This window comes from Vicia villosa, linkage group LG7, assembly GCF_029867415.1.
Source record: "Vicia villosa cultivar HV-30 ecotype Madison, WI linkage group LG7, Vvil1.0, whole genome shotgun sequence".
Classification (NCBI taxonomy): Eukaryota; Viridiplantae; Streptophyta; class Magnoliopsida; order Fabales; family Fabaceae; genus Vicia; species Vicia villosa.
The window spans coordinates 134869371-134890199 of NC_081186.1; the positions used below are offsets into that span (position 1 = coordinate 134869371).

Sequence of the window (20829 nt, forward strand, 5' to 3'; positions counted from 1 at the left end):
GGAGAGAAATACTCAGCCATTGATCTTGAGCATGAGAACAAACGAGTTCTTTGCATCGCAAATGAAAGAAGGGCTCCAACTCGGATAAAATCGACAAGTATGCCACTAGCTCTCTCACGCGGAAAAGATCTCATTATATCAATCAATTTCAAAATCGTGGGGTATAACCACTCATTTCGACAATTAACAGTGTCTAAACTTTTTGAAGAAAAAGGCCACTAAGGGCAAAAGATTTTTTAAAGAAAGAGGTTTTGAAAATGATTGCAAACATAAGAAGGTTTTTGAAAAAGGGAGAAGATTTTGAAAATTTAAGAATGGGAGGAGATGAAGAGGCTATCCTATTGCGTAAAATAAAAGCTAAGGAAACAAACGGTCTAACCGAAATAAGAACCCAACACTTGACATTATGAGTCAAGGTAGATTTCCCATCCTTTGGAATTATCAATACTAACACATGAACACTTGGGGGATCCAGATGAACTTATTGTCTTAGCACCACTTTTCATTAAGCACATTAAGATTCTGACTAAAATCGGGCAGAGTAACGGCTGTTTTCGGGTAAAATCCTTATATCAATGCCTTGGAATTAACCATCAAGGGCTTTCAAGGAAATACCTGCACATACAAACAAACAACAATCCAATGCCAGACAGACAGTAACAGAATAAGAGTCCAGAGGCACTAGGTCCATAAGTCCGAATCTCCAAAATGATAGGGATAGTAACCAATAGTCCAAAGAGAGCCTTATATGTTTTTTAGATTTTGGTTGTTTATTAGTGTTTTAGCATAAAAGTAAAGTATGGTCCGAGTGGACAAAGAGAAAATAGCGGAAACATAAACATACGTCCAAATGGACAAAGAGAAAATAGCGGAATTATAAACGTCCAAATGGACAAAGAGAAAATGGCGGAATGTAAATATGATGAAATGATAAAATAAAGCGATAAAGCGAGAAATATAAAGAGCGGTATAATAAATGGCGGAAATTAAAGTTAGTTGTTAGATGTTAAAGATAACCATCTTGAAACTTGTCAAGTATGTTATCAAAGTTAGTAATGAAGATCGATGGTGAGTGAATGATGTTCTCGGATTTAAATTCAATGGAGGTTTATCAGAAGCTTGATAAAAATCATAGCGACTACACGATAAATACCTCCACAAGTCTTAAATCACCGCATACAATTCTCTTCCATATTTGATCTTTTATCGAGTCGGGACAAATGTAGGAGAATTCTCCATGTATCAAGATCATCAATCAAAAGAAATAAGAAGGAGAAGAAGAAATGATCTAGCCTTTATCAAGAATCCATAGAATTCTCAAGATATCAAGACTTTCATCGATCAAGAGAAAATAAGATAAAAAAGATAAGAATGAAAACAAATTGATCTAGTCTTTATCAAGAATCCATAGAATTCTCAAGATATTAAGACTTTCATCGATCAAAAGGAAATAAGATGAAAAGATAAGAATGAAAAAAATTGATCTAGTCTTCATCAAGAATCCATAGAATCCTCAAGATGTTAAGACTTTCATCGATCAAAAGAAAGTAAGATGAAGAGATAAGAATGAAAACAAATTGATCTAGTCTTCATCAAGAATCCATAGAGTTCTCAAGATGTCAAGACTTTCATCGATCAAAAGAAAGTAAGATGAAGAGATAAGAATGAAAACAAATTGATCTAGTCTTCATCAAGAATCCATAGAATTCTCAAGATATTAAGACTTTCATCGATCAAAAGGAAACAAGATGAAAAGAAGAATAAAATGCATAAAAGATAATCAACTCACACTATCATTAATATCATTCATCCATTTTGGTGGATTAGGTCATTTCAAACCTATCAACACCCTAGATCCAATGATATTAATGAAGTGGAGGAAGAAGGAAGCCAAAACAAGCACAAAAAAGGCAAAAAACCACATTCTGCATGCTGGAAATCGATTTCATGCAGGGGGAAATCGATTTCCATAGTGCATTTTAAAAAAAAAAAACAAGTTACGTTCAGCAGGAAATCGATTTCAGCCTTAAGGAAATCGATTTCCCCAGTGCAAATTTCAGCAAAAACAGCATTTAAAGGCATGGAACTTGACTTGAACAAATATACAAACACCTTATGATCACACATCAATTAGAGCACGAATTTTCCATCAAATCACCAACAAATAGCACCAATATAGCATCAAAGATGCATTGAACACAAACAACAAAGAATCACATTGTGATATACAAAAAGGATGAAGAAAATTATCAAATCTTGAACAAAACTTAGATCTACTTCAAGAATCACCAACACAAATCTTGATCTCTCAACAATTGAAGAAAAAAGAGTGAAATAGATGGTGGTTTAGCTCAAAGTTTGTGAGGTTCAAGGTGTGACTCACAAACTTTATGAAAGAACAAAGAGCTTTGGTGAATTTGGTAGGGATGAGGAGAGAAATTGCAAGGGGTTTTTTGGATCTCAAAGCTTGAGAAATGAGAGAGTAGTGGGCTCTATTTATAGGATGAGAGCAAGAGTAGTGGTAGTTTGGTCTTTTTGCATTTGGTAATTAGCTTGTGTTTAATTGGTGATTAAAGTGGTATTTAAATGGTAAAATGAGGTTTAAGTGGGTTTAATGAAGAGAATTATTTTGATGAGGTGGAAAATTGGTAAAATGATCAAATAAAAAGGTGCCAAAATGATGTCAAGCTTCCCTCCTTATATTTTTTGAATTTCGCCTTAAGGAAATCGATTTCCCCAGGAGTGAAATCGATTTCACTCTGTTCCAAAAGAGAAATTGGCGCAAAATACACTAGGGAAATCGATTTACCCAGGAGGGAAATTGATTTCATGCTGTCCAGAATGTGATTTTGTTGAAGATTGCTGCAGGGAAATCGATTTACCCAGTAAGGAAATCGATTTCATCAGTCAAAAACTTGAAAAATGCCTTGTTTATTGCATGTCTTGGCTTGGTACCTACAAAACAAAAGCCTACAAAGAAACAAAGCAATATTTTTGGTATTTGGGTTAGTATAATATGCATACAAGACAAACAATCATTGGTGATTGATGGTCCCTCTTATTGATGAGGTGAGTGCAACACCACAAACAAAACTTCCAAGTGAAGCTCTTGATTAATGATTGGGATATGAATGATACACGATCTTAGGGTCAAAAATTGGGGTATGACAGATGCCCCTATTTAAGTTTCTTCGATTTTGGAGATACGATGATTGGAAATCTTTGTTTTGACAAGATCGAAGAGACTTAAATATATAAAACACAATTTTTGATCCTAAGATGCAATGCAATGTTAATGAATGCCTATGATGATGATGAAACATGACAACATTGGGGAGTAAAAGGAACTCCATTGGGGAAGATAAATGTCTTGCTGGCAAATCTCCGCTGGGGAAGGCAAGACTTTGTTGGAGAGATGAAACTTTGGAAAGAAATTTCTCTGGGGAAAACACTTCGCGTCAGAGAGGTTATAGAATCCTCTTTCACTGGGGATGAGAAAGTACGCATCCTGAATCAGAATTCCAATCTTCCGTCAACAGAAAACACACCATCGTACCACTGATGATATGAAGAGATGTACCGCCGTACCACTGACGATAAGATTTAAAATACACCAACGTTCCACTGAAGGTGAGCTACCAACTCAATAGTTGAAGGTAGAGGAAGATTGAATTACCGCCTCAATAGTTGACGATAAGCTACCAACTCAATAGTTGAAGGTAGAAGAAAATTGAATTACCGCCTCAATGGTTGACGATAAGCTGCTGAGAACAATGAGTTGCCGCTGAGAACAGGGATCAACTTCTTCAAGGACATGGCTTGAGAAAAGGAACTGGATGCAAACTGTCACTTCTGATGAAGCGACTTACCATTTGCTGACTTTGCTGAGGAATCTTTAAGCAAAACGAATTGTCTTCGTGAAGAAGGCTGCCATTCGTTATCTCAAAGGGAACAAACTGTCTTCTGCTGAAAGAGACTGCCATTTGCCGACCCTGTCGAGAAATCCTTAAGCGGAACGAACTGTCTTCTGCTGAAAGAGACTGCCATTCGTTGACCCATCTTAGGAAAAAGTTAGCAAACTGTCTTCTAATGGAGGAGACTGCCATTTGCTGACTTTAAAATTAGAATTCTTAAACGAACTGTCTTCATGAAGAAGACTGCCATCCGTTATCTCAAAGGGAACAAACTGCCTTCTGCTGAAAGAGACTGCCATTCGTTGACCCATCTTAGGAAAAAGTGAGCAAACTGTCTTTTAATGGAGGAGACTGCCATTTGCTGACTTTAAAATTAGAATTCTTAAACGAACTGTCTTCATGAAGAAGACTGCCATCCGTTATCTCAAAGGGAACAAACTGTCTTCTACTGAAAGAGACTGCCATTTGCCGACCCAGTCGAGAAATCCTTAAGCGGAACGAACTGTCTTCTGCTGAAAGAGACTGCCATTCGTTGACCCATCTTAGGAAAAAGTGAGCAAACTGTCTTCTAATGGAGGAGACTGCCATTTGCTGACTTTAAAATTAGAATTCTTAAACGAGCTGTCTTCATGAAGAAGACTGCCATCCGTTATCTCAAAGGGAACAAACTGTCTTCTGCTGAAAGAGACTGCCATTTGCCGTCCCTGTCGAGAAATCCTTAAGCGGAACGAACTGTCTTCTGCTGAAAGAGACTGCCATTCGTTGACCCATCTTAGGAAAAAGTGAGCAAACTGTCTTCTAATGGAGGAGACTGCCATTTGCTGACTTTAAAATAAGAATTCTTAAACGAACTGTCTTCATGAAGAAGACTGCCATCCGTTATCTCAAAGGGAACAAACTGTCTTCTGCTGAAAGAGACTGCCATTTGCCGACCCTGTCGAGAAATCCTTAAGCGGAACGAACTGTCTTCTGCTGAAAGAGACTGCCATTCGTTGACCCATCTTAGGAAAAAGTGAGCAAACTGTCTTCTAATGGAGGAGACTGCCATTTGCTGACTTTAAAATTAGAATTCTTAAACGAACTGTCTTCATGAAGAAGACTGCCATCCATTATCTCAAAGGGAAGAAACTGTCTTCTGCTGAATGAGACTGCCATTTGCCGACCCTGTCAAGAAATCCTTAAGCGGAACGAACTGTCTTCTGCTGAAAGAGACTGCCATTCGTTGAGCTTCTTCTATTTGGACTCAAGAAATTCATAAAGTATGAGAGATTATCACTTGATTTGAAGATAGGATTGATATGTGGAGACGCACAAACTTGCTCAAATAAAGAGGCTTCAATTTGTTGTCAACCAAAACATGATGGGGATAACACAAGTTGCTCAAACTCAAAACCTGCCCCTTGCTTTCAAGCACAAATTCCAAGGGAGTGCAGTAACATCACTGCTGGAAAATAAATCTTTCGATATCTGATAGGAACATTAGTCACAAACAAGTTCTCCATTATAGAGGAAAGCATAATCCTCAAGAGGTGCAAAATAAATGCCTTCTCAATCTAGGTTTCCCAGCCTAGAGAGGTTCAAAATAGTATTGCAAGAGACCAAAGTTCAACTCCAAGAACAAGCTGGATAGAAACGGTCAAACAAAGCTTTGCCCCTTGAGGAATAAACTCAAATGGGGATTAATTCCATCTTGACAAATGAGCTGAGGAGGAACACCGAAGCAAAATTCTTCCACGAAGAACAAACTCAGTGGGGATTATCAATCTCTGCGAGGAATTTACAGATCATATTCTTCTTATCAAAAAGATCGGACAACACCTCAAGCTCTATTATGGGGAATCAGAGAAAATTTCTTTGGAGACAATCACCATTCTGAACTTGCAGAGGAAATAAGAAGTTAACATCAAAGCAAACAAGTTAACATGCAAGGGATTTTAGTTCAAAACTCAACACAAGGTGAGAAAGAAAACCCAACAGTCAACCGTTGTCTCAAAACTTCTTGGTAGAGGGTGACATACTCTGGACTAATCAGGGCAACAACCTTTGTACTTCAAGCTAATGAGGTGATCAAGGTAACTTCTGATTCACAACTTGCCCTAGATTACATGGTCTATGAAAGGAAACTACCTCAAAAAGGTTCATAGAGATCCTTGGCGTCATGCAGACTTGGAATAATCTGCCCCAAATCAACAGATTTTTGGAGAGATTTGTCAAATCTCGACGTAGCTGCCCCAGATTGACTAAACTTGGCACATTCTTTTACTTGACAGAGTCTTCGAGATTTGCCCCATGATGGTAATCAAACTTGCAAAAGCATTATACTGGGAAAACAACATGCCCCTGGCAATGTTTTAGTTTTCTACTGATGATCAGATGTAAACTTCCTGGATGTCAAACAAATGTTTACAAGCAGAAAAATGTTTATTCTGAGAATGATAATGAAAATGCAACAATTATGTAAGTCTTGAAGTTTTATTGAAAAGATGTCACAAAACCTTGTGAATGAATCACTGGTTAAGGAATGACATTGATTTTTGTATGCATATGATACCAACACAAGTTTTCAGCATAACCGATAGGAGTCAGGAACACTTTCTTGTTTAAGTATGCTTTCGAAATAAACCCTGCTTCAATTAGGACTTTTGAGGGTTGTAACGTGGCCTGGTTCACGGTTTTCAGAAAAAAAGATTTTTAGGCTCAAAGTTTATTTAGCCCACCCCAACTTCGTGATGTTCTCCAGTCCTATGTTCAGTTAATTCAACATGAGTATTCATCTGTCAAAAGGATTTTGTGTCATTAAGGATCCAATGAAGCTTTCTTGGAATAACAGTCACCCTTTTGTCTTCGTGATTGCATTCACACGGATTTGTTCATTTTTGAGGACTTTTGCTTTGTAGTCCTTTCTTTTCACTTTTCACTCTTTTCTCTTTTTTTTTTTTTTTTAAATTATTTATTTCCCTAACTTTTGCCTGGACTAATTCTTTTGAATTGGTCGTCCAGCGGGATGCTCTAACTTTTGCCTAAGTCACTTGTTTTCAAGTTTTTGACTTAGCGAGCTTTTTCTTCTTCTTTCTTTCTTTTTTTTCATTTTTTTCATTCTTTTGATTTGAACAAATCGTGTGACATTGACTTTGTCTTGACTTGTTGAGAGGGTTGTGACTGCCTCATTTCTTGGCGGATGAAGGATAACCATTGTGGTTTCACATTTTCCAGCCTTTTGATGCGCGGGGAGTAACCATTGTGGTTTTCCATGATCCAACCATTGATGTGGATATGACATGCTTGACCTTTGGATGCACAATCCTTTTTGAAATATGAACACTTGGTCAAATCAACTGAACACTACCCTGCCCCAGGTTAAAAATTAGGGTTTTTTCATTTAGAAAAGAAACTCCTACTTCAAGGCTCAAAGGGGTTAACAAGGGATTATCTTCCTTATATCTCCGGTGTTTGGGAATTTGAAACAATGCCTGTACATCATAAGCAGGGTCTTATTCAAAAGCATAGAACCATAAATTTTGCGTTTTCAGATCATCATCCTCCCTCCAATCTTTGCATAAGCAAGAGTTTGGGAAAAGAAATTGGTATCATAATGCATTGAAAACGAATATGAGTGAAACGAATGGATTACTTCAAGACAAACATTATCATTGTATTAGCATTAACATTCAAAAATAAACAAGTTTCTACATGCAAACAATGCATTGAAAAACAAGAAATATTACAAATGGAAATCAATAAGAATACTAAAAACTGAGAAAAACTCTCTCCATATGGGCATATGCTGAACGAAACATCTTTTGAACTTCAGGCTATCATCAATAGTGACTCAATCATGCTTTGGCAAAGCATTGGCTTGAACATCATAACCAACATCTTGGAAAGTCAAAATACCAGCATGGATTAATCTTTGAACTTCATTTTTTAGAGGCCAACAATTCTCTAAGTCATGTCCAGGAGCATTCTGATGAAAAGCACAAGTGACGTTAGCATTGTACCACCAAGGGATCTTCTCGGGAATTGGAGGTGGTGACCTTGTCTGAACCAAATTCTTATGAACTAGAGCAGGGAACAATTCTGCGTAAGTCATGGGGATAGGATCAAAATTCCCCTTTTGAGGTTGATTTTGCTCGTTCGGTGGAGAATCTTGTTGACGAGTGCTCTGCTGATAATCTGGGATTGCATGAACTGAATTGGATACAGGAATGACATAGGAAACATTCTGATGTTGATGATGATTGTTTCCTCCCTTGATTATCTTCTTTGAAAAGTCATTACCAAACTTCTTCACACTACCAGCTGAGTTACCTTCTTCAAACAAACATTCCTTTCGGACATCCTTTTCTAGAAGCGCTTTCATATCCACCTCTCTGTGGAAGTCAGCAGGTGTACTGACTACTGTCCCCTTGGGAAAGAACGAGTTCAGAGTTTCAAGAAAGACCTTTGCCATCCTTTCTTCCATCATAGGAGGATTGACTTGGGCAGCAACTAGAGCCTCAACCAGAGTAGTTAGATGCTTCATACCAGCCTTCAGAGTAACCACCTCTTCACGGAGCTCAAGAATCTCTTGTTTGATGCTTTCCATTTCTTCTTAGCAAGAGTGTTGTACTGATGATACCAGGAGAAAGGAAATAAGGCTCTGGAGAATTTCTTTAGAAAGCAGGACCAAATGCAGAATGATGCATGCAATGCAGATGATTTGTTTTTTATTATTATTTGAGTTTCAAGGAACTTGAGATATTAACTTGTAAACACTCAACATTGGACTAAAGCTTCGATTAAGTTATCATCAAAATCAATCATCCATTTTGGTGGATTAGAGTTTTCACCCCATCAACACCCAAGATCCATTGAGTTTGATGAAACTTATGATGTTTACAAGGAAAGACGTCTAAGTTCCTTGAAAATCAAAAGAAAAAGAGTTTTCATGGATGCATGAATGCATGGTTTATGCATCAACCACAACCAAGAGCACACAAGGTCACATAAGATCATAGTTCAAAGGTTCGACGTCACGAGCATGGAGCCATGGGTCTAACCATCCCAAAAGGTATGATCTAGGGAATTTTGTACCTGCCAATCGGGTTCTACAAAGGTTCCCAGAGTTTTCAATCTTCTATCGGATATTACCGGCACGCACAGTTGCTCATGGGCGCCAATAATATGCTTAAAAAGACCTCGTCTGAGCGTAGTATCGCATGACAACAAGCTCAAATTGGTACTTGATCTTGTTTCTGCACTAGATCCTAAAAAGGCTTAGATGTGTTAAAAAGGTTCTAGGCCATTCAGCTTCTACGGACACTCACTATTGAAAGTAATTGCGTTATCACGATGGTTCGTAACAACCTCTACTACCTTCCATGAGGCCTCCACTGATTGGGGTTCCACCATATGACGCTCATGGTAAGGATTGCTCATGACATGCGACTATTGGTCTTACCACCTCCTATCTCAAGTTACTCACCAAAGTTCGGGTTAGAACTTTATCTCATCACAGAGGAACCATCGAGCACCAAAAAGAAAAAAGAAAATAAACATACAAAGCACACAACAATATATACAGATAAAAACACACAGATAAACAAAAATAGGCTTAACACACTTAAAAACTGGATCCCCAGTGAAGTCGCCATTTTTCTGTAGCGGGGAAAATCTGATATCGAAGTCATAGGATTGACTTGAATCAATATTTCAGTGAAAGTCGCCACCGCGCTTTATTGTTTCCAAAGAAAAAGGGAAAAGAACGAAAAAACCCAAAGTTTGTTTTTTAAAACAAAAAGAAGAGATCTTAGGTACGGGTGTTGCTTATATGAGGGGAAGGTTTTAAGCACCCCTCATATCTGTGGTACTCCACAGGAACCTTTTTGAAAATCTGTGTGTGCGTGCTAATAAAGGGTTTGTTTTATTTTTAAAATAAGCTCGGCAAAGCGTTTAGCTTTGGGCCTACATACCTCCTCGGTGCAATGGAGAAGTCAGAGCTAATGTAGTTCCGCTTAAAGGGAAAACATTTTAAAAAAAAAACGAATAAACACTTTATCGTCGTCGGAGAGAAATACTCAGCCATTGATCTTGAGCATGAGAACAAACGAGTTCTTTGCATCGCAAATGAAAGAAGGGCTCCAACTCGGATAAAATCGACAAGTATGCCACTAGCTCTCTCACGCGGAAAAGATCTCATTATATCAATCAATTTCAAAATCGTGGGGTATAACCACTCGTTTCGACAATTGACAGTGTCTAAACTTTTTGAAGAAAAAGGCCACTAAGGGCAAAAGATTTTTTAAAGAAAGAGGTTTTGAAAATGATTGCAAACATAAGAAGGTTTTTGAAAAAGGGAGAAGATTTTGAAAATTTAAGAATGGGAGGAGATGAAGAGGCTATCCTATTGCGTAAAATAAAAGCTAAGGAAACAAACGGTCTAACCGAAATAAGAACCCAACACTTGACATTATGAGTCAAGGTAGATTTCCCATCCTTTGGAATTATCAATACCAACACATGAACACTTGGGGGATCCAGATGAACTTATTGTCTTAGCACCACTTTTCATTAAGCACATTAAGATTCTGACGAAAATCGGGCAGAGTAACGGCTGTTTTCGGGTAAAATCCTTATATCAATGCCTTGGAATTAACCAACAAGGGCTTTCAAGGAAATACCTACACATACAAACAAACAACAATCCAATGCCAGACAGACAGAATAACAGCAGAGTAATAACAGAATAAGAGTCCAGAGGCACTAGGTCCATAAGTCCGAATCTCCAAAATGCTAGGGATAGTAACCAATAGTCCAAAGAGAGCCTTATATGTTTTTTAGATTTTGGTTGTTTATTAGTGTTTTAGCATAAAAGTAAAGTATGGTCCGAGTGGACAAAGAGAAAATAGCGGAAACATAAACATACGTCCAAATGGACAAAGAGAAAATAGCGGAATTATAAACGTCCAAATGGACAAAGAGAAAATGGCGGAATGTAAATATGATGAAATGATAAAATAAAGCGATAAAGCGAGAAATATAAAGAGCAGTATAATAAATGGCGGAAATTAAAGTTAGTTGTTAGATGTTAAAGATAACCATCTTGAAACTTGTCAAGTATGTTATCAAAGTTAGTAATGAAGATCGATGGTGAGTGAATGATGTTCTCGGATTTAAATTCAATGGAGGTTTATCAGAAGCTTGATAAAAATCATAGCGACTACACGATAAATACCTCCACAAGTCTTAAATCACCGCATACAATTCTCTTCCATATTTGATCTTTTATTGAGTCGGGACAAATGTAGGAGAATTCTCCATGTATCAAGATCATCAATCAAAAGAAATAAGAAGGAGAAGAAGAAATGATCTAGCCTTTATCAAGAATCCATAGAATTCTCAATATATCAAGACTTTCATCGATCAAGAGAAAATAAGATAAAAAAGATAAGAATGAAAACAAATTGATCTAGTCTTTATCAAGAATCCATAGAATTCTCAAGATATTAAGACTTTCATCGATCAAAAGGAAATAAGATGAAAAGATAAGAATGAAAACAAATTGATCTAGTCTTCATCAAGAATCCATAGAATCCTCAAGATGTTAAGACTTTTATCGATCAAAAGAAAGTAAGATGAAGAGATAAGAATGAAAACAAATTGATCTACTCTTCATCAAGAATCCATAGAGTTCTCAAGATGTCAAGACTTTCATCGATCAAAAGAAAGTAAGATGAAGAGATAAGAATGAAAACAAATTGATCTAGTCTTCATCAAGAATCCATAGAATTCTCAAGATATTAAGACTTTCATCGATCAAAAGGAAACAAGATGAAAAGAAGAATAAAATGCATAAAAGATAATCAACTCACACTATCATTAATATCATTCATCCATTTTGGTGGATTAGGTCATTTCAAACCTATCAACACCCTAGATCCAATGATATTAATGAAGTGGAGGAAGAAGGAAGCCAAAACAAGCACAAAAAAGGCAAAAAACCACATTCTGCCTGCTGGAAATCGATTTCATGCAGGGGGAAATCGATTTCCATAGTGCATTTTTCAAAAAAAACAAGTTACGTTCAGCAGGAAATCGATTTCAGCCTTAAGGAAATCGATTTCCCCAGTGCAAATTTCAGCAAAAATAGCATTTAAAGGCATGGAACTTGACTTGAACAAATATACAAACACCTTATGATCACACATCAATTAGAGCACGAATTTTCCATCAAATCACTAACAAATAGCACCAATATAGCATCAAAGATGCATTGAACACAAACAACAAAGAATCACATTGTGATATACAAAAAGGATGAAGAAAATTACCAAATCTTGAACAAAACTTAGATCTACTTCAAGAATCACCAACACAAATCTTGATCTCTCAACAATTTAAGAAAAAAAAGTGAAAAAGATGGTGGTTTAGCTCAAAGTTTGTGAGGTTCAAGGTGTGACTCACAAACTTTATGAAAGAACAAAGAGCTTTGGTGACTTTGGTAGGGATGAGGAGAGAAATTGCAAGGGGTTTTTTGGCTCTCAAAGCTTGAGAAATGAGAGAGTAGTGGGCTCTATTTATAGGATGAGAGCAAGAGTAGTGGTAGTTTGGTCTTTTTGCATTTGGTAATTAGCTTGTGTTTAATTGGTGATTAAAGTGGTATTTAAATGGTAAAATGAGGTTTAAGTGGGTTTAATGAAGAGAATTATTTTGATGAGGTGGAAAATTGGTAAAATGATCAAATAAAAAGGTGCCAAAATGATGTCAAGCTTCCCTCCTTATATTTTTTGAATTTCGCCTTAAGGAAATCGATTTCCCCAGGAGTGAAATCGATTTCACTCTGTTCCAGAAGAGAAATTGGCGCAAAATACACTAGGGAAATCGATTTACCCAGGAGGGAAATCGATTTCATGCTGTCCAGAATGTGATTTTGTTGAAGATTGCTGCAGGGAAATCGATTTACCCAGTAGGGAAATCGATTTCATCAGTCAAAAACTTGAAAAATGCCTTGTTTATTGCATGTCTTGGCTTGGTACCTACAAAACAAAAGCCTACAAAGAAACAAAGCAATACTTTTGGTATTTGGGTTAGTATAATATGCATACAAGACAAACAATCATTGGTGATTGATGGTCCCTCTTATTGATGAGGTGAGTGCAACACCACAAACAAAACTTCCAAGTGAAGCTCTTGATTAATGATTGGGATATGAATGATACAGGATCTTAGGGTCAAAAATTGGGGTATGACAATGACCAACTCTGACTCTAAAGAGGTAAGTACACCAAACTTCTGTTATACTTGCAAAGAGATAGGAATTATGTTTGATAATCTATTAGAAGATTCAAATATCTTAACTCAGAAATGCTTATTCCAAAGAGAACAAATTCATACTCTTAAAACTGAAAAAGAAGATCTAATAAAATCTAACTCAAAACATTTAGAAACCATTAAGGAGTTACAAAAGGCATACTCTTGCTTATCATTACATCAGAAAGTTATTAATGAAAAATTCAAACCTTCTAGTGATCAAGATAAAATTAAAAATCTTGAAAGTCAAGTAGAAACTCTCACTAAAGACATGACTTCATTTGTAAAATCTACTGAAACCTTTCAAAAAATCATGGGATCTCAATCAGGAGTTTTTGATAAAGCTGGAATAGGCTTTAAGCAATCTGAAAATCAAATGATTTATGAGAACTTTTTTCTTCCAAACAAAAAAAGAACTAAGACCCAAATAAAAGAAAAAATTCCTTTAAAAGAAAAAGACATTACCAAACCAAAATGTTGTTACTGTAAAAAAACTAATCATCTTGAAAAACATTCATATTTCAAACAGAAAACCAATGTATCAACAAATCATATCTCTAACAATAAAGAACCCAAAGAAATATGGGTACCTAAAAAGCTACTAACACATCATGTAGGAATGTCTTCTAACCTTCAAGAAAAAGCCTTGGTACTTGGACAGTGGCTGCTCAAGACATATGACTGGAGATAGAGAAAGCTTTGTCTTTTTCAAAAATAAAGAAGGTGGAACTGTAACCTTTGGAAACAATGATAAAGCAAAAATCAAAGGTATTGGTTCCATAGGTAAAAAGGGTACTATCTTTATAAACAATGTGCAATACGTGGAAGGATTAAAACACAATCTTCTTAGCATTAGTCAACTATGTGATGATGGCTATGAAGTTGATTTTAATCAAAATTCATGTATTGTAAAAATCCCATCTTCTGACAAAATTCTTTTTCTAGGAAAAAGGCACAAAAATCTTTATACATTTTATTTAGATGATCTTTCATCTGAACCTTGTTTTTTATCCAAGGAAAAGGATAAATGGTTATGGCACAGAAGATGTGGTCATACAAGTATGAAAAATATTTCAACACTTTCAAAATTAGATCTTGTTAGAGGTCTTCCCAAACTAAATTTTGAAAAAGACTCAATCTGTGAAGCTTGCATAAAAGGCAAACAAGTCAAAAGTAGTTTTCATTCAAAAAATATTGTGTCAACACACAAACCTTTAGAACTTCTTCATATTGATTTGTTTGGTCCTGTAAAAACTTCAAGTCTGAGTGGAAAAAGATATGGGTTTGTTATCGTAGATGACTTCTCAAGGTACACATGGGTACTTTTCTTAAAAAATAAAGATGAATCTTTTGAAGCATTCAAAATCTTTTGCAAAAAAGTTCAAAATGAAAGAATTTCAAATATTGTTGTTGTAAGAAGTGATCATGGAGGAAAATTTGAAAATATTTCCTTTAAAACTTTCTTTGATGAAAATGGTATATCTCACAATTTCTCTTGTCCAAGAACACCTCAACAAAATGGTGTTGTAGAGAGAAAAATAGAACTCTGCAAGAAATGGCTAGAACTATGATTAATGAATCAAAATGTCGAAAAATATTTTTTGGCTGAAGCTATCAACACTTCCTGCTATGTTTTAAATAGAGTAACCATAAGGAAAATTCTGAAGAAAACTCCTTATGAACTATGGAAAAATAGAACTCCAAATATTTCATATTTTCATATCTTTGGATGCTATTGTTACATTCTTAACAACAAAGATTATCTAGGAAAATATTATTCAAAATCTGACAAAGGCATCTTTCTTGGTTATTCCTCAACCTCAAAAGGTTACCGAATTTACAATTTGAAAAATCAATGTGTAGAAGAAAGTATTTATGTTATGTTTGATGAACTGAATGTTGCAGCTTTAGAAAAATCTCACGAGGATGAAGTAACCGATCTAGAAGCAATTCCCAACACTCAATCGACAGATACGAGCAACACTATGAACATCACCTAAGAAGCCAAAAATAACTCTGAACAACCTACTGCAAATCCTCCAAAAGGATGGAAAAGTGTAACTGATCATCCTCATGAACAAATAATAGGAGACACCTCTGATCAGGTAAGAACTAGAAATTTTTTTAAAGATAACTCTAATAACATGGCAATGATATCTCAGGTAGAACCAAAGAATATCAATGAAGCATTAAAATATGAATCTTGGATGGACGCCATGACAGAAGAATTATCTCAATTTGAGAAAAGCAAAGTTTGGAAACTGGTTCCTTTCCCTCAAGATAAAACTATTATTGGTACAAGATGGGTGTTCAGAAATAAACTTGATGAAAATGGAAAAGTAATCAGAAACAAAGCTAGACTTGTAGCTCAAGGATACAATCAACAAGAAGGTATAGACTATGATGAAACATATGCACCCGTGGCAAGGTTAGAAGCTATTCGAATTCTCTTAGCATATGCTGCTCATAAGAATATTAAACTTTTCAAATGGATGTAAAAAGTGCCTTTTTAAATGGGTTCCTAAACGAGGAAGTATATGTTCATCAACCACCTGGTTTTGAAAAACATTCTCATCCTAATCATGTCTTTAAACTAACAAAAGCATTATATGGTCTTAAACAAGCTCCTAGAGCTTGGTATGACAGACTTAGTATTTTTCTCATTAAAAATGATTTTATCAGAGGAAAAATTGATACAACTCTTTTCAAAAAATTACACAAAAATGACTTACTAATAGTTCAAGTATATGTTGATGACACCATATTTGGTTCAACAAATGAAAAAATGTGTGATGAATTTTCAAAACTGATGCAAAGTGAATTTGAAATGAGTATGATGGGTGAGCTCAACTTCTTTCTGGGTTTACAAATAAAACAACTCAAAAATGGAATTTTCATATGTCAAGAAAAATACATTAATGATTTATTTAAAAAAATTGGAATGAATGAAGCAAAAATAATGGTAACACCTATGCATCCCTCCTCAAACCTTGATAAAGATGAACAAGGACTATCCGTATCAGAAAAGGAATATCGAGGTATGATTGGTTCATTATTATATTTAACTGCCAGTAGGCCTGACATTGTCTTTTCAATAGGTCTATGTGCATGTTTTCAATCTGACCCTAAGGAATCACATTTGACTGCTGTCAAACGCATTTTTCGATATCTCGTTGGTACCACTGACATTGGTCTATGGTATGAAAAAGGAAATCACATCAACTTAATAGCTTACTGTGATGCTGATTATGCTGGAGACAAAATAGAAAGAAAAAGTACAAGTGGAGCCTGTCAATTTCTAGGACAAGCTCTTATTACATGGTCTTGCAGAAAGCAAAATACAATTGCTTTATCAACAACTGAAGCAGAATACGTGTCTGCTGCAAATTGCTGCTCACAAATTTTATGGATAAAAAATCAACTGGAAGACTAGTCACTTCAATACTCCAAGGTATCAATTTTTTGTGATAATACCAGTGCTATAAACTTGTCAAAAAATCCTATTCAACACTCGAGATCTAAACACATTGAAATAAAACATCATTTTATAAGAGATCACGTTCAGAAGGAAAACATAGAACTCATTTTTGTAGATACAAACAATCAATTAGCATATATTTTCACCAAACCTCTAGTGGAAGATAGATTTAATTTTCTAAAGTCAAAATTATCTATTATCAAAATACCTAAGTAAATATAGCACTCCCTTATTTTTCCTTTACCTATAATATATTAAAAAAAAAGGAGAAAAGAAAATTATTTTTTAAATAAATAATTTTGCTATTAATAATATATATAGATTTTTTCTTTACCCACCTCCCTATGGGGGTCACCCCCAGCGAAAACCCCATTTTACCCTGCTTCGAAAATGCATTTCCGAAATATTTTTTTTCTAAATTTTTCCAGACTTCGGAAGTGCATTTCCGAAAAAATCCCAAAAATTGGGATTTTGACTAATTCGGAGATGCATCTCCGAAACAACAAAAAAAATCTTAAAAAAATCCCAAAAATTAATTTTAGGATATTAATTAATTCACATATCATAAATTTGATATAATTTATGAGTAATGAATAATAATAATTATATATTTTGATATAATTTATGAGTTATGAATAATAGTTATTATATATTTCTATCCTGATTCATATTTTAAAATTTAAAATAATTTTAATTAAAAAATTAAAATAATTTCACTTACAAAATAGGTTATAATTTTTTATTTATATATTTATAATAATTGTTATATATTTATAAAAAAAATGAGTGTTTTAATTTATATATTTATATAATAATTATAATTATTATTATATATTTATATATTTATATAATAATTATTATATATTAATTATAAATATAATTATATATTTATATAATAATTATAAAAATTAAAAAAATGAGTGTTTTAATTTATAATAATTATTATATATTTATATATTTATATATTAATTATTATATATTTATATATTATATATTTATATAAGTTAAAAATTATTTTTAACTTTTAAATTGTTTATGAAATTTTGATTCACCTTGATTTTATTGATTAACCTTCATTTTATTGATTCACCTTGATTTTATACCTATTAATTGTATTGATTCACCTTAATTTTAATTTTTTAATAATTATTGAATTCTTTCGGAAGTGTATATCCGAAACATTCCAAGACCAATTTGGTCTTGGAATATTTCGGATATGCATCTCCGAAGACACCCCCCTCCAAAAAAAAGGTGTTTTCGGAAATGCATCTCCGAAAACACCTTTTTTTTCGTGTTTTCGGAAGTGCATTTCCGAAATAAGACAAATTTTGAAGAAAAAAAAAAGCGTTTCGGAAATGCATTTCCGAAATGAGGGTATTTTGGGTTTTTCACCGGAGGTGATCTAGAAAAGAGGGAGGTAGGGAAAGAAATTTCCTATATATATTTATTAGGATTTCAATTAATCAAAATTTGCTTATATTAAGGGTTTGCCAAATTAAAATCACGTGTCTCCACTATTGTCTTTCTCGTTTCTCTATACTTCTTCATCATTACACAAAAATCATGCCTTTTCCATTACCAATCAAATCAGCCACTTTCTACCAACTTCCCATCAAATCAGTGATCTTCCCAAAGTTTTCAAATGATTCAACTTCATCTCTCTTAAACCCTTCAAATGGTATTCAAAGTCACCACAACTATTGTTCCATTTGCTGATACTATATCCACATCTCCTTCCAAAACACAGAAAAACCTCTCCATGGAAAAACCACCCTCCAAACGCCGCACCACCACCCGGCAAAAATCAACCATGAAAACCGGTGACTCCTCGCGTCCGAAACCCTCCACTCCCACCCGCCGCTCAGCTCGACATGCAACCACTCCTCACGACTCTACTCCATCTGAAGCAAATCCAGAAAAATCTCAAAACCCTAACCCTCCTCCTTCCTCAACCCAGATCGAATATGTTCCTCAACCCACGAAGCCATCCTCGTCACATGTTTCTACTCAATCAAGCGAAGGTAACTCTCTTGTATCTTCATCGTTTCAAGCCTATGACCATCCCTCTGAAGTCTCTACCAAGGAGTTCATCTCCAATGACGATGTTCGCTCTCTCTATAACGACAAATGGCGCTCACTCCCTATTGTTGCCGGCAAAACTGTAAATCTGGACAGCTACTCAATCTGGGGTTACGACCTAAACGAACTTGCAAAAGCCACAGGTTGGACAAACTTTCTCCAACTTTCTGATGTCTTTTACCCTAGATTAGTTAGAACCTTCTTTGCTGCTATTGAACCCTCTAAAAGTGATACCTAGCTAATCTCTTCTGTTAAGGGTCAACAAATTACCCTAACCCCAGAGCTTCTTTGTGAAATTCTACATGTCCCAAACAATGGGCTTCATCTGTTCAACGATGAATGGCCCTCATCATACGACCTGGATATTGAATCCTACAGACTCTCCATCACCAAACATCCAGCTGAAAGATTTGTGTCTGCCAACCTTGAATCCCTCAGCCACATCATTCATAACTTCTGTATTCATACTATCCTTCCAAGGAAAGGCAGTATGGAAAGGGTAACAGATAAAGACTTGCTTGTCATCTACCACTTTTCAAAAAAAATCCCTCTCAATATCGGTTATTTAGTGCTAAACTACCTCAAACACACAGGTCTTCGAGCAAGAAGCGCTCCTTATGGTATGCTTCTTACCAAAATCTTCAAACACTTTAATGTTCCTCTGGACGATGAAGATTCCTTCGAAATCAACAAAATATTAGATGCTTCGAAGCTAAGGCGCATGAAAATCCCTTCCCTCAAGCGTGCCCCATCACCCAAACCTGAAACCAAATCAAAACGCAGGCGACTTGTTAAGCAATATGCTCCAACTGAACCTTTAACAACAGGTATTGATTCTCCTAACTCTCCAAATAGCCTGACCACAAATTCTCCCATTCCACTATCTGTGGCTCTTCCAAACACTGCTGACCAAGAATCTCCACAAAAGTCTTCACCAACTTCTCCTCATGCCTCTAAATCCGTATCTCCAAACCTAAAGGAAACAGATAAACAATCTCCTGAAAGCACACAATGCATTGACCTAACATCTACATCACCAATCCTTGTAGAATCCTCACCACAAACGGTTGTCATATCTCAAGCTCTAGTTTCTCTTCAAACTGAAACTATCTCAAATGTTGAAATTCCTTCAACTCTAGAGACTTCTGACACTGACATGATCAACATTTTCGCTCTTGAAAACCTTCTTTCAAGTCCTCCTGCTGCTTCAGCTCACCAACCACCCTCACCAAAATCTCCACACACTCCTGCTTCCAATCCAAACCCGGATGCTCAGTTGTTCTCACTCATATCCATGCTTGAGGCTGAATTATTAACTCCACCTGCTTCAAATCAGCAAACTTCAATTATTCCCCATGTTGTCACCTACACTTCCCCTTCTATGACAATAGTTCCTGTCTCTACCATCTCACCATTAATTCACCAGAATCCTATAAAGAACCTTCTCCTCCAAGAGTTCAACTCACCTCCATTAACCACACAGACTCTGATGATCTTACTGCTCAAATAGAAGCCTTTTTCAACAACCCCATTCAACCACCTGAACAAACTAGTCTTACAGAAACACATACTATGCCTTCTGTTCCACAATCTGATCCTTATGCCTTCCAAACAAACTCTCCAATCTTTTCCTCTCCAAAGGAAGATGATGACAACTCTTTCAATGTTCAAAATCTTCTTGCTCCAAGGTATGATTCATCACCCCCAAGAAACACCACTAATAATTCCAATACCCTTCCTCAGCATCCCATCGTATCGATCACATCCTCATTCTTTAACAATTTCCCCAGCATTGGTAATCGTCCTCCTGTTTATCCTCGAACTACAACCTCATCTGATACAGTTAACCCCCATCAGGGCGTCTCTCTTCGGTCACTTACAGCCCTCTAGAAGCAATTAATGGCTTACCAAAAATTCTGGATTGAGTATGTCACTGAACAAGTGTGCCCACGGTTTCCAGGGATGCTTCCTCCAGATCCCTCTCAGATTCAGTTTCCAATTCTACCATTATCCTCTGAGGCAACATCTGATGATGAACCATCTGGTTCTTAATCCTCTCGTCCTCTATCT

General features: G+C 35.7%; 2 protein-coding genes across 2 annotated transcripts; both read left to right on the forward strand.

The window, feature by feature from the left end:
• Positions 1–15346: 15346 nt before the first annotated feature.
• On the forward strand, positions 15347–15700 carry LOC131620233 (uncharacterized mitochondrial protein AtMg00820-like). The gene has a single exon (XM_058891234.1). It carries the CDS (start codon positions 15347–15349, stop codon positions 15698–15700), a length of 354 nt encoding a protein of 117 aa, XP_058747217.1.
• Positions 15701–16161: 461 nt separating this feature from the next.
• Positions 16162–16635, forward strand: LOC131620234 (secreted RxLR effector protein 161-like). The gene has a single exon (XM_058891235.1). The coding sequence runs from the start codon at positions 16162–16164 to the stop codon at positions 16633–16635; it is 474 nt and encodes a 157-aa protein (XP_058747218.1).
• Positions 16636–20829: the final 4194 nt, after the last annotated feature.

Coding starts and splice junctions, on each gene's coding strand:
- LOC131620234 (XM_058891235.1), top strand. CDS start 16,162: ATGGTAACACCTATGCATCCCTCCTCAAACCTTGATAAAGATGAACAA.
- LOC131620233 (XM_058891234.1), top strand. CDS start 15,347: ATGGCAATGATATCTCAGGTAGAACCAAAGAATATCAATGAAGCATTA.